This window comes from Dermacentor silvarum, chromosome 1, assembly GCF_013339745.2.
Source record: "Dermacentor silvarum isolate Dsil-2018 chromosome 1, BIME_Dsil_1.4, whole genome shotgun sequence".
In the NCBI taxonomy this organism is placed as follows: Eukaryota; Metazoa; Arthropoda; class Arachnida; order Ixodida; family Ixodidae; genus Dermacentor; species Dermacentor silvarum.
In genome coordinates, this window is record NC_051154.1 from 217573778 (window position 1) to 217587390 (window position 13613).

Sequence of the window (13613 nt, forward strand, 5' to 3'; positions counted from 1 at the left end):
ATTGAGATGAAAAATCTTCATTGCTAGAGCCGCGCTGCGTGATGGAAATTCCAAAAAAAAAAGTGCGACCAATTTGCACCGGTGGTTTACCAAAGCATAATTTGTTTGCCTTTTCATGTGGAATATTTACAAAAAATTATACGAAGCCAGCAGACAATAAAACCACGGAAAGCATAGGGTAAATTAATTTTTTTAAAAACTGAAATGTAGAAATGGTAAAGTAAAGGAAAAATGAACGTAAAAAAATTACACCGTCTTCCCGTAGGGGAACCCTGAGTAATATGCGAAGCAGCCATGGGGTCGACTTAAGTTCCCATTAGTTTTCAGTTCGTCGTTTCCGTTAGGTTGAGGTACGTAGCTACCGTTATATTTACCGTGCGTTGCGGGAGGAGAATGAGAGGAGCGGAGCGCGCGCGCGCGTCATTATACCGCGAGCTACAGTGGCGCCCCCCAGTGGAGTATGCAGCGCCTACCGTCGCGCCTCTAACCCAAGCTGCTTCGCATTATAGCGCGCGGAGCCGCAGGTGTTGCCATTAGTTGCACAATCCGGAGAGGAGAGGAGCGTCGCAGAGGAGAGGAGGAATGCCGAGAGGAGATGAGACAAGGAGAGGAGGGGGAGGAGGATGCGAATGCGCAGTGCGGGTGTGGACGCCGCACGGCGGAGGGAGGGAGGGAGTGACATAGCCCCGACCATAAGCTGCTTCGCATCTACAAACAATTTGCCGTAGGTGGTAGGTAACGCAGGTAATGCGAAGGGAAGGCGAAGTTGTGGGTTCGGTTCTCACCAGCGGCAAGTTTTTAGATGCGAAGCAGCATTATGGTCGGGGCTATATCACACCATCCCTCCCTCCGCCGTGCGGCGTCCACACCCCTACAGCGCATGCGCATCGTCCTCCCCTCCTCTCCTTCTCTCATCTCCTCTCCTCTCGGCATTCCTCCTCTCCTCTGCGACGCTCCTCTCCTCTCCGGATTGCGCAACGAATGGCAACATCTGCGGCTCCGCGCGCGATAATATATAGACAGTTTTAGTATAGCGTACGCTATACGACCTATAGCGTACAGCGTACACACGCTATTTCTCAGATTTAGCGTTACCGTCTTTGCGCGGTTTGCGTAGTTTACGTAAAACATGGCGGCGGTCCCCGCTGCCCGCTTCGAATTGAATTTGACGTGGCTTTTGTAGAATTCGCTTCGTTCGTAGCAAATGACTGCGTAAACAGCTTTCGCTTAGTCTCACGCCGTTTCGATGACAGTGTATTATGGATAACCTTGCGGAGTTTTCGAGATCGCTTCTCGTTTCAAACGACACGAAGCCTAACGAGGGCAAACGTGATGATGATGATGATTTATTGGCGTCCCCTTTGAAACGGGGCGGCGACAAATAGTCACCTAGCCTGCTTGATTTAATCAGGTATACTATACATGTTCTTTATCTAGCATGTTTGTATACCTCTCATTATTATTTTTCTTTTTCCAAAAATTTACCTTGTGCCGCTGCCTATGATTTTAAGAGATCAGTTCGTATCCATCTTTTCCCTGCTTTTTTTCCACCAGTACTCCAATCGTCTCTTGCTGATCTCTACGGCTGATCTGTTTATGTTTCCTTCAACTTTGAAACCAAGCGCTTCTGGGAGTTGCACGTCACCTACGGTTCTCGCTGGGTGGATCCCGTCGCATTCCATCAGGATGTGCTGAGTGGTTTCCGGATCTTTACTGCAGCATGCACATGTCTCATCTAGTTCCGAATATTTGTTCCGATATGTTTTCGTCCTTAGGCAACCGGCTCGAGCCTCAAATAGCAAGGTACTGCCCTTTGTGTTATCGTACAGATTTTCCCTTCTAATTTCTTTCTTCTCATTCTTGTAAATCTCCATTGTCCTTTTTGTTTCCATTCTTTGCATCCAATTCACGGTCTCTATTTCTCTCACTTTCTTTCTGATGACTCCTGGTTGTCTATTTGCAGTTTCGATTATCCTGTACTTGGTTGCCAACTTCCTTGACCTCTTCCTCCATTCTGTGTCCACGTTTTTCATGTAGAGATACTTGTGCACTTTAGCCGCCCATTTATTTTCATCCATGTTCCTGAGCCTTTCTTCAAAACTAATTTTGCTCTGTGCTTCTCTGACTTCAATAGAGGTCCAACCCATGTCACCCTGCACTGCCTCATTTGTGGTATTACCGTGGGCTCCCAAAGCCAACCGGCCTACTGATCTTTGGTTAACTTCCAAACCCGCCAATATATCCGATTTTAAGCATATAATGGCATTTGCGAATGTTAGCGCTGGCACCATTACTCCTTTCCAGATTCCACGCACCACCTCATACTTATTGTGGCCCCACAGTGCTCTGTGTTTCATTATTGCTGCATTCCGCTTCCCCTTTATTTTCAGATTATCTTGGTGGTTGTTTGAGTAATTCTTTCCTTCGTTTATGTGTACGCCGAGGTACTTGTATTGCTTCACTATGGGTATTAATGGTGTAATTAATTCACTTGCTGTTGAATTGACACCACGAAGTTACTCGTGTGTTCATTAAAGATCATAATTCCTGATTTCTCTGTGCTAAACTTAAGGCCTAGATTTGTCGCTGCATTCCCACAGATATTCGCAAGTATCTGTAAATCTTTTTTATTGTCCGTTAGTAGCACAATGTCGTCTGCGTACATCAGTCCGGGGACCTTCTGTTGCACCATTTGTCTATTACGCATGTAGGATAAATCAAAACCTAATTCGCTGTTTTCCAGTCGTCGTTCTATACCCTTGACGTAAAGCGTGAACAACAATGGTGACAGAGGGCATCCTTGCTTCAATCCTTGGTGAATTCCCACCATTTCATTTCCTTTTCTACCTTCCCATACCACTTGTACTTGGTTGTCTCTATATATCTCCCTCAGCAGCTCCACGAAATCGTCATCTATTCCTTCGTATTGAAGAATATCCCACAACAATTCCCTGTCTACATTGTCATAAGCTCCTTTAATATCTAGAAATGCTATCCATAAAGGTCTTTTCTGAGCTACTGAAATCTCTATCCACTGAGTTAGTACAAACATATTGTCTTCTAAGCGTCTGCCTGGCCTGAACCCATTCTGTAGTTCCCGCAATACATCGTTTTCCTCCAAGATATGTCAAACTTCGAGATATGTCAGCGCCGCCTATCGGTGAAGTCGGGAAATAGGCGCGACGATGGCATATGGCCTCTGAGATCTGAAGATCTCGCAGAACAACTAAAACTGTAATAAACGTGCGTTGCTTAGCGTACGCTGTACTATAGCGTATACCGTACGGTATTAGTTGCGTACGCTATGCTGAAACTGTCTAATGCGAAGCAGCTTAGGTTAGAGGCGCGACGGTAGGCGCTGCATACTCCGGTGGGGGGCGCCACTGTAGCTCGCGGTATAATGACGCGCGCGCGCGCTCCGCTCCTCTCATTCTCCTCCCGCAACGCACGGTAAATATAACGGTAGCTACGTACCTCAACCTAACGGAAACGACGAACTGAAAACTAATGGGAACTTGAGTCGACCCCGTGGCTGCTTCGCATACTACTCAGGTTTCCCCTACGGGAAGATGGTGTAATTTTTTTTCTCCGCTTTGATTTCTCTTTTCTTTACCATTCTACATTTGAATAAAAAGAAGAGCAAAATTAAATTCTGGGGTTTTACTCGCAAAAACCACAATATGATTATGAGGCATGCCGTAGGTGGGGCCGCTGGATTAATTTTGACCACCTAGGGTTCTATAAAGGAACACTAAAGGCAAATATTAAGTCAACGTGGACTGTCAAAATATCATCCCAGAAACCTCGCAGCGCTTGTTTCGTGTCAAGAGAATATTTAGTTCACGAGCTTAGCCTAGCGCAATTCAAATCGCGCGCCCCCAAGCGGGGGAGTGGTGACGTTGCATACGCCATCACCGCCCTTTACTGCCGTCGGTGAGCGAAACTACAGTGAACTAGATATAGTAGACTATAGTAAAACGGCGCCCGACGGACGGTTTATTGGGCTTCTTGCGCAAAACGCAAGCGCGCGGCCATGGAGCAACCGAGCCAAGACAGAGCGGTGGATTCGCCGCTGCAGCTGCTTTTTGTCAAGTGGCGTGGACCGTTCGGGCATCCCACGCCATCACATGGACGTGGCATTCTCTGCTACTTGCAGTTTGTGCGAGTTTCGCGAATCAGCAAAACCAGCGCTGCACTACGCGATGCCGACACTACTGAAACGAGAAAGCGCCGGAGGCGCATATTCGAGCGAAAACGAAACGTTTCGATCGCCCGCGTTCTTGTCAAGAGTAATATCAATGATTTATTATTTCTAAACATTGAACATACTGGACAAGTAGCATTTATTCCCGTCCTATAATGCAATGCAATGATCTCTTTATTACGAGAGGTTGAATACTAGCAGGGTCCTTCAATACTGGAGAAAAGTATTGAAGGACCCTGGTACTAGTGACAGAATTATAATGAGGAGTGCCTGCGTCATCGGGCTAGTACTTGAATGTCCCGGGTGAGTCGCAGATCGTGTGCTGTATTTACCTTAATTTCTCGATTACTAAAACTTTGTTTGCGATAACATTGACGCCTTGGACGTTCTCGAAGATTTATATATCACTTCAGCTTGACTTATTATTTGCCTTTAGTGTCCCTTCCAAAGCGCGCTACGCGAGCGTTTCTGCATTTCGCCCCCATCGAAATGCAGCCGCCACGGCCGGGATTCGATCCCGCGACCTCGTGCTTAGCAGTGCAACGCCTAGCCACTAAGCAACCACGGCGGGTACAAAAAACAAAAAAGTGTTAATCTAGGCTGCTGTCGTTTTTGCTGATATGCTACGTGGCTAGGCGGACATTAGCAGCAAGAAAAATCTAAACGATAATTTTGCTAAATAACCACAACATGCAACTTTTTAAATTATTGCCATTAGGAAACAATTGCGAAATTGACGCCGAGGAGTAGTGAAGTCATGTCTGCATAGCAAAAATTCTAAGACTAGTACGACCTTCGAGATATGCGACCTTAAAATGTGCTACGAAATACATTGCCGTTCCAGTTAACAATTTCCAAAAGCGTGCCCTCTAACAGTTCGATGCCATCTTAAATAAAACGCCGAGACATTTTTTTTTTTTTTTGCAAATTTTGGGGACGAATATCTCGAAAGGGTGCTAGTCTTAGAATTTCTGCTAAACAGACATGACTTCACTACTTCTGGGCTTCAATTTCGCGGTTACGTGCAAGCTAAAGTTAGCAATTAAAAGCTAATTAGCATATTTTAGATAATTAGCAAAGTTATCATTGTAATGTATATTGCTACTAATGTCGACTAGTGGCGTAGATATTAGTTCTTTGTTTTTAAAGTTGTTCTGCATAAATATAAACACCTGGTATTAGTCGTAACCACCACATGACAAGGGAATGCGGGCTAACAAGGAGAATATGCCGCTGCCATTAGCACAGCAGGGCACTGAAACGTTGGCAGTCTCTATGAAATGGTCACGTCAGTTGGTTATATAATTCGCCTTTGGGTGTTTCGCTCGGGACAGATGCTTTCAACCACTTCACGCTACTGGGGCGCGCGAAACGCGCGCTGTTTATAGGAGCCATCGTCCTGAAAACACTGCTATATAGGATACAAGCTGGAACGCTTCCGCTTTGCCTCACGCTGTGATCCTGCATAAGAACACGCGAAACGACGTACGGAGTGGATGTATTACTACACAGAATAGGCAGCAATGTTATTCGGGCGGTGTACTGAACCTGCTGCATTTATTTTTTTTTTTCCGCGGGGCGTTTCCAGCCCGCTTTGTGTAGCCTGCTTTTTCTTTCTGAAAAGGCTGTTCTCGCGGGTATTAATTAGAATTACGAGGCTTGTTCGCGTACCGAAACAGCTCTCTTGGGCGAATTCTGTTTACAGACTAGCCTTAATATTACGCTAAGTGCGGTTAGAAAGCATCCATCACGAGAGGCTCCCCACCCGAGAGCGCAACTCAAGTCCGCTTGTGTGGCCTCTCGCGTATACGCGAGAAAGTTTATTCACTTGCCTCTCGCGGCACTGGTGGGCAGTTCTTCCTGGCAGGTACTCCTTGACTGTGACCCAGTCGTGGCCATATGCCTCCACAGCGATCACCAGCATCTGTATGGATGACGGAGTGCCAGAAAGGAGCGTGATGAGAAGGGAGCACCTTTCACTCGGTGCACTAAAACACCGGAATGACAGGCGACCTGAGACGTGGCACGCAGCTCTACTCATCCCAACTGGTGTATACAGTGGAGGAAATGGGTTATGAGAGCACGGCTCGCCCCCATGCATGCAGTCACCGCTCACGGGTGCACATAAAACTATGGATACCAACTTTGACTGCTGCATGGTAAAATTACCTTTCGCTCCCGTTAACAACTCCCCGGTGGAGAACTTTATCGTAATCCACTAGGCGCAGAACTTACGACGCTTAATTCAAATCTTGGGACGCTTTTCGTATGGTTCTTCTGAAATGAAGGTGACCGTCTTTGACTGAAGTGTTCTTTGAATGTTTTATTCTTGTTGACCTTCCCGAAAAGCACGTGGTGACTTGAGAGTGCCCGTCCCTATGTTGTGCCGCGCTGCAATAACAGCGCTGTCTTTGCGCAATTACTGCACCGCGGCGCTGCGCTATTGAAGCCCATTAGCGGAGTGATAAAAATAGGTACGTGAGCGTGGTGGTGTAAAAATTAGAATAACTTGTGAAGTATGTTCTCCTGAGCAAACGTATATGAACTAGGGACTCCGTGACAAAGCCGATTTTCTTCTCCGTTTATGGATTTAGGCTGTAAATTGAGCACTGCAGCCCAAACTTGGCATTGGGGACATTTCAGTGCACTCTTCATTTGCAGATTGTGCATCTTAATTACGAATAAGTTCAGTTTTTTTGGCAAGCCTGTGGTCTGCATAATTTTTGCTCAAGGGTGTACATTACCCGACGAAATAGCTCAATCTTGGAGAGAAGAGAAAGACAAGGGGATTGGGGTTGAGACTAGGAGTCGCCGTTATAAACATATCAATATTTTAGCCCACACCTCTTTGTCGCTCTCCCATTAGCCATGAAAAGTGTCGTGGACGCCCGCTATGTAGGGGTGTGCGAATATTCGAAACTTTCGAATAACACATCGAATCGTTTCCTATTCGATTCGGTCTTCGAATCGAATAGTCACTGTTTATAAATGCGAACATTTGAGAGCGCAGCTCTTAGGCGTCCGTTGCTGCGGCGAGTGTCGGCGTTGTCACTCGTAACCAAGCGAACGAGCTCAGCGAACGCGAAGAGCGAACGCGGAGCGCAGCGGGAGATGTAAAAAGCGGCGAGAGTGAAGAGAGCGCGAGGAGGAGGGTGCAGCGGAAGCATGGATGGGAAAGCGGTGGAGGGTATGGCGAAAGCGTGAGAAGTGCCGCGCAAGATGCGCACTGCGGCGACGATGGATATGAGATGGCGCCAGAGTAGCGCGCTTCGTCTCGGAGGTCTGTCTGCGGTGGTTGCTGTGAATCGCGCCCACGCGTCACCCACGCACTGCCTCTCGCGATCTCCCGATTAGCGAGGCAGTCGCGCCACACTTCGCTCCGTTTGCAACGTGCCGCACAGACAGGTCCGCGCCAGCCAATATATCGCGAAATGTAAACACGTATAGAGCTGCGCTCAAATTTCGCATTAGGGAGTAACGTAATCTTCGGTGAATTCTTTTTTGAATACTTTTCAAATATTTCAAAATGTCAACTATGCCCCAAAAACAAAACTGGAGCAATGGCTTGGTAAATTTTCACCCCCGGAAGCATAGTATAGGCATAAAACATGAGAACATGCGTAGTGGAGCAGCTTACGTCACTTAGGTAGCCATACTTTACAGGCTACCCATCTATCATTTGCACTCTCTGAAAAGCCATGTGCGTGCAAAGAAACTACTTGTTTGCTTATTATGCTTCATTTGTGCATTTAATAAACAACGCTTCATGTAATGACAAAACTTGATAACTTCAATAACACTGGGATGTGAACATCGATTTATAGTGTTTGTGATAACGGCTCTTCATTATTCGAAAACCATTCGAAAAGTATTCGATATTCGACTCGATTCGTTTCTAGCACTGTTCGATTCCTATTCGATTCGGTCTCAAAAATCACTGTTCGCACACAGCTACCACTATTCATGGTCCTACTATAGTATATTTTAGCCACTATTGTCGTATTACGGGTCTGACCTGTCCAATAAAAAATAATACTAAAGGGCTTCAAGTCTCATTATCTCTGCGAGCGCAACTGTTCGTACTCTTAAAACCTCCCTCACCTTCATCATCCTTCTCCCGTACTTTCTCCGCAGAGAGCGCGAATAAAGACAATCTCGGACTCCCTCATCTCGGTGAGCGGAGTCTACATAAACCCTCCCAAAGATGACCCCAACTATAAGGAGGCTAGAGTTGCCTTGACAAAGACAACTACTATTGAGACGTTGGTACTGCACTGAACAGTCATCTGCTCTCCCACATTCCACTGCTGTGGCAAGACGGATGGAAGCCTGGCAGCAGCAGCTCTTGCCCCATACTCTCCACACCTCCACGTCCCTCCTCTCCTCACGCTGATTTCTAGAGCTCACACCTCCGTAGTGGCTAACTGTACAAAACAACAAAGTGAAGGAAACGGGCGCTACAATTTTGGTGCAGTAGATTCTGTGTTAAGCGAGATATCCAAACGCAAAGACGCAAATTTTTGCCCTCCCCCACACTGCTGTCAGTTGAAGGGAGCCATCGATTCAATTACCCCTTTCCTCTACCATTCGGCAGACATCTACGTCTGTTGCACCCATTCAACCGTGTTGTAACATTCTCCAGAGCGCTGGACGCCGTACCTTGTCCTCATCCTCGCTAAACTTGCCGCGGCGAAGATTGGGACTCAGCACGCGCTCCCATCGGTAGCACAGCTGCATCCTCGTGCGGGATGGCATGAAGAATGTCACTGCGTAGCGATTGTAAAGGAAAAAAAGGTTAGCTGTGCTACGGCCCCTTATTTAAAGCCTAGACGGCTTAACATGAGTTCGCGAGCGCGTGTGAACACAGTTGAATCATGTACCAAGGGAAAAAAAGTAATAAAGGCAGTTAAACTTAACGGCAGGCAGATGCCTGCCGTTAGTGCTGTTCACATTGGGCATTAATGGCAGACATCTTTTGTTCATTCTAGCAGAAGCGTAATTTTTTTTTTGCTTCCTCTCAAAACTTCTACATAATTCTTCAATATTCTGCCACCTGGTTAGTACTCGTCGAATGCAATGATTGTACACTTTTATGTTCAAGGATAACGGTTAAATGCTGGTCATGACTTGGGACTGCCTGCCATATTTGCGCTGCAACCCAATTTTATTACCTTTGAAATTTCATTCTCACGGTCTGGAACGACACTGGAATCACCCTCTGAACGGCAAAGGCATCCCTTTGTCAGAATAGAATTTTGCCACTACCCCTCGCATGAATCTCACAAGTGGCCCGCAGTTCCCATCGGCTGCGGCGCACCTAACTAAGTCGGTGGTCCAGGAGTAGTAGAGGTTTCAAAGAACCTCAGCATCAGGACGTGTCGCCACTGAAAATCCCGGCAAAGGCAAAAAATCAAGCCAGCTTAGTAAACTCTTTGGATATATAATGGGAATTGCTTGAGATGTCATAGGATTTCGCGAAGTTGGAAGTATTGGTGGAACGTATAGTGTATTTAGTAATGATCGTGCCTTGCCTATGACGATCACGCCTCAAGTGTCATACGAGGGCGGTCAGAAGGAGCATGGACACATCGCAAAATTGTGTCTTTCTTAAGGGCGATTGTCACGTTGTAAAGAGACAAGCTAAGGCACTGTCGAATCCGTACCTAAACATGGTGATTAACAGTGGACGATTAAGGGAAGTTTCTCGCTTTCTGGGAAAACTAACCCCACCGCATTGATAATTAACGCCTGCTTAGACGTGGTTGCAGCCACCCCTATTAAAGAAGCGCCTACAGCACCCTCCCCCCTCTCTCAATGTAAAAACTAATCCCTCCGTTTGAGTATTTCACTTTCCTTTACGCAGCCCTCACCTCATTGGAGAATGGCTGAAAGATCGGTGTGACGTAATGCGAACAAAAGAAGACAGGACAGCGCATGACCTGTGTTTTTTCTCGTCTCTCTTATGTTTGTGTTACGTCACGCTGCCAAGTTATAGCTATGCCTCACCTTATTCGTACCCGCATGAGCTCCTCGCCTCTCGGGGGAGAGGGAGCTACATAAACTTTGCAAGGAAAAGTAGTTGACCTGACGAAGGCAAGTATCCTTGTCTAAATTCCGGCTCCAGGCTTACGCTTCTCTTGTTCGCCCTCTGTTCATCACCTCAAGCATCCATCGTCCTGTGATCACGTTGTCTTGCTTTGACTTGGAGTGTTAAAAAAAAAAAAAATGTGCTCGAAATTTCTTAAGAACCGGGAAGATGACATAATATAATAAAGCGATTTCCTCACAATTGCTTTTACCGCTACGGTATACATAATATAATACCTATAGATAGTAATTAAACAAATAACTATAAAATTAGATGAATTAACTTTTTTATCGTAAGAGTCAGACAATCGCGAAACTTCGAATGAAGCTCGTCGTTCGGAGCGTTGCTAACCGTTTGCCGATTTCCAAAACGCTGACGCTGCTAATTTTTGTGGAGTAATACATTTCTTCTAATTTCACCCAAGAAAGTGAAAATAGCAGACGTCCGTGAGCGAGGTGACCGTTTCCATCTACCGTCGAGTGACTGAGTTTGAAGCGAGGGCGATCGCACGCTGAATGACCGGAATCTAGGTTATTTTTTTTTTTTATGGGCTCATGCAAGCACGCACGAGAAACTTTGTCAGCGTGAGCTCACGAAGATATCGCTTGATTGCCTGCGAATACGCTCGATTTTTTACAGTAACTCACCTTTATTCCATTGTATCTCGCCGTCCACCGTATGTTCGTTTATCAGCTTGAGCAACTTCATATCTTCCTCTTTCGTGAAGGCCCTGCAGAATTGTGAATGTATATTATATATTCTCACACTCGGGCAGTCACATAATAAGACTTGCTGCATAACACCGCGTTTGACGCCGCAATTACCCATGAATTGTAACTGTAAATTTTACTGCGATCGATCTTACCTCTAGACCTGATAAGGAATGACGAAAAGATTGCAACCAGCGTGGCTGTTACCATCATAAAAACTATGACATGATTGTCACTTTCAAGTACGAAAGCGTGTCTCCGTCATATAGGTATCATAATTAAGTGCATGGAAGGTTTGCGCACGCTGCATGCCAACATTTAGACGGGACAACTCAATACATCAGGACACATGTAGCTCCTGCTACTATTTGTAATTTTGCCTCCAAAATTGGGTGCAACGATGGTGCATGCATGCGGTAGAGAAAGACAGTTCGACTGTTATGTATGTGTTATCTACGGTGTTCACTTAACACAAGGACAAGGATTTCTAACCTTCACCCGGTTAGAAATCTCACTCCATGAGATGGTTACGAAACACTCATTCAAAGTGCCCTGATGCCTATGAGCCCGTCACATTTCTCGTAAAGCATGGCGGTCCCCACCTAAAAACAATGTTTTGGTAGTGTGGGCTTGCTTTCTGAAGCCGAGCGTGCCGCATTTTCTTCTCTAAAGAGAGTTTCTAAACAAAGAAAAAGGTTAGTACGCTACAAATGGAACGAGGAAAGTATACAATTAAGAGATTACTGACGCTGTAATCTTATTTCTCGTCTTTATTTAATTTTTTTAATTTATTAGGAATCTGTTGACTCCTTAATTACGGCATAAAGAAAGCCTCGATAGCACAACGAATGATTACGTAATCTTTTAATGCGACCACTTCAAAGCCTTGCGCCAAGTGCAGCGTGGCTTCAGACTAGATGGAAGAGGCATACGTCAAGGAAAGCGGAAGTGGTGGTCACGTGGCTTCACAAGCAACTCGAGATGTTCCAGTGACCCTGGCGTAGTGCTGGAAGGCTACACAATGACCGTCTCGCTGAAAGATGGCCGTATGCAGCCAAATCGGCCCTTCTTCATTTGCGCTTCTGCCCTCAACACCAGTTAACTAACCCTGGTCCGTTTCTTGTACCTTCTCTGGAAACACGTACGGGGTGTCCCGCTCACCCCTCTCCCGTTACGCCGTCGAGTGCTCAACGGCGCCACGGTCATGGTGTGGGAGCACACGTCAGCAGGGTGTGGTACTACGTGAGAACTATACTTATGGCTTCCGTGACGTCAGTTTGGCGCGGGTGAAATTTGGAAATGATGTAAAGCGGCTGCGTGCGCTGCAGCGAAAGTAATGAGTCGCGTGAGCAAAAAAAAAAAAAAAAATAAGAAGAAGAAGAAGAAGAAGGGCTCTTCCACTGACCACCTCTGACCATCCTCCGCGCGACGCCGACAGAATGGAATGTGACAGAGTGACACATAAGGATTACTAGCGCACAGTGTGCGAGGCTGCGAGCCCTCGTCTCTTTTGTGGAACATGCAGCTGGCTTTCGTAAATAATTGGCCGACAAGAGCCTTATAGCTTTATCAGGGGCGTAGCCAGGGGGGGGGGGGGGGTTGGGGGGGTTCAAACCCCCCCCCCCCGAAATTTTTTCCGCAACCCCCCCCCCCCCCGCCCCACTTACCCACCCTTTGTTCTCGTCGCTTCGCACTGACATAATTCAAGGAACCGGTGCTACTATCACAATTTCATTCCTCGGCGCTTCTGTTTGGGTTGGTAATTTACAGCGCATCATTTCTGCATATGGAAAAAAACTGTCACGGTGTTTGTCAAGGCTTTGACACTCTCTGAGGTTTTGGACGAGAATGTGGCGGCCGCATTCTGAAGCAAAACATGCGGCAGCCGCATTTTAGATGAAGGCGAAAATGGTCGAGGCCCGTTTACTTAGATTTAGGTGCACGTTAAAGACCCCAGGTGGTCGAAATTTCCGGTATACATTTCCGCCGCTTCCCTTCAGGTGCCGGTGAGGCCGTGGATCTTAGGCAGCAGGATCTTAGGCTACGTTCACACTAGGTCTCGGAGCTGTCGGAAGCGGCAAAATCTTGCAGAAATCCACCCGCCTAGGCGGCAAAACAGGCAGAAAAACAAGCGGCGAGCCAAATCGGTCTCGGACCGATTTTTTCGCTATGGCGAAGCGGAAACGCGGCGGGAAGTCGTTCTGCTCGACCGGAAGCTACACTAGCATGTAAACAACCGGTCGTAATTTAATTGAACATGGCACCAAAAGTGCAGGCTGCAATGCTCATCGACGCGATCAAGAACCAGCCCTTGCTCTACGACAAGAGTGGTACTAAAACGTACTGTCACCAATACTCGCGATAGTATTCAATATCGCGCGACCGGAGGTGCGGGAACGAAGCCTTGGCGTGACCCAACTTCTCGCGCTTTTGCAAGGCCAGGCGAACCCACCACCACCGTTTCCGAGGTGTTCGCGTCTTCCGTTTATTCATTGTCCATTTCTAGAAAACAAGTAGGTAGAAGTATAAAAGCCATTTCTTCTTCCACTTCCATGGCAGAGAATAGTTAGGCAGATTCCTCGTTGGCGCTCTATAATTCTCCTCGCACGTG

The 13613-nt window shown here is 46.7% G+C and overlaps 1 protein-coding gene across 1 annotated transcript in view; it reads right to left on the reverse strand.

The window, feature by feature from the left end:
• Positions 1–5951: 5951 nt before the first annotated feature.
• LOC119437009 (snRNA-activating protein complex subunit 4-like) overlaps positions 5952–13613 on the reverse strand; it is a 31722-nt gene continuing 24060 nt past the window's right edge. Inside the window, exons 8-10 of the mRNA XM_049660077.1 lie at positions 10940–11022; positions 8864–8970; positions 5952–6128 (exon numbers count right to left, since the gene is read on the reverse strand). Of these exons, the coding sequence (XP_049516034.1) occupies positions 5952–6128; positions 8864–8970; positions 10940–11022 (367 nt within the window). The remainder of the gene's footprint in view (positions 6129–8863; positions 8971–10939; positions 11023–13613) is intronic.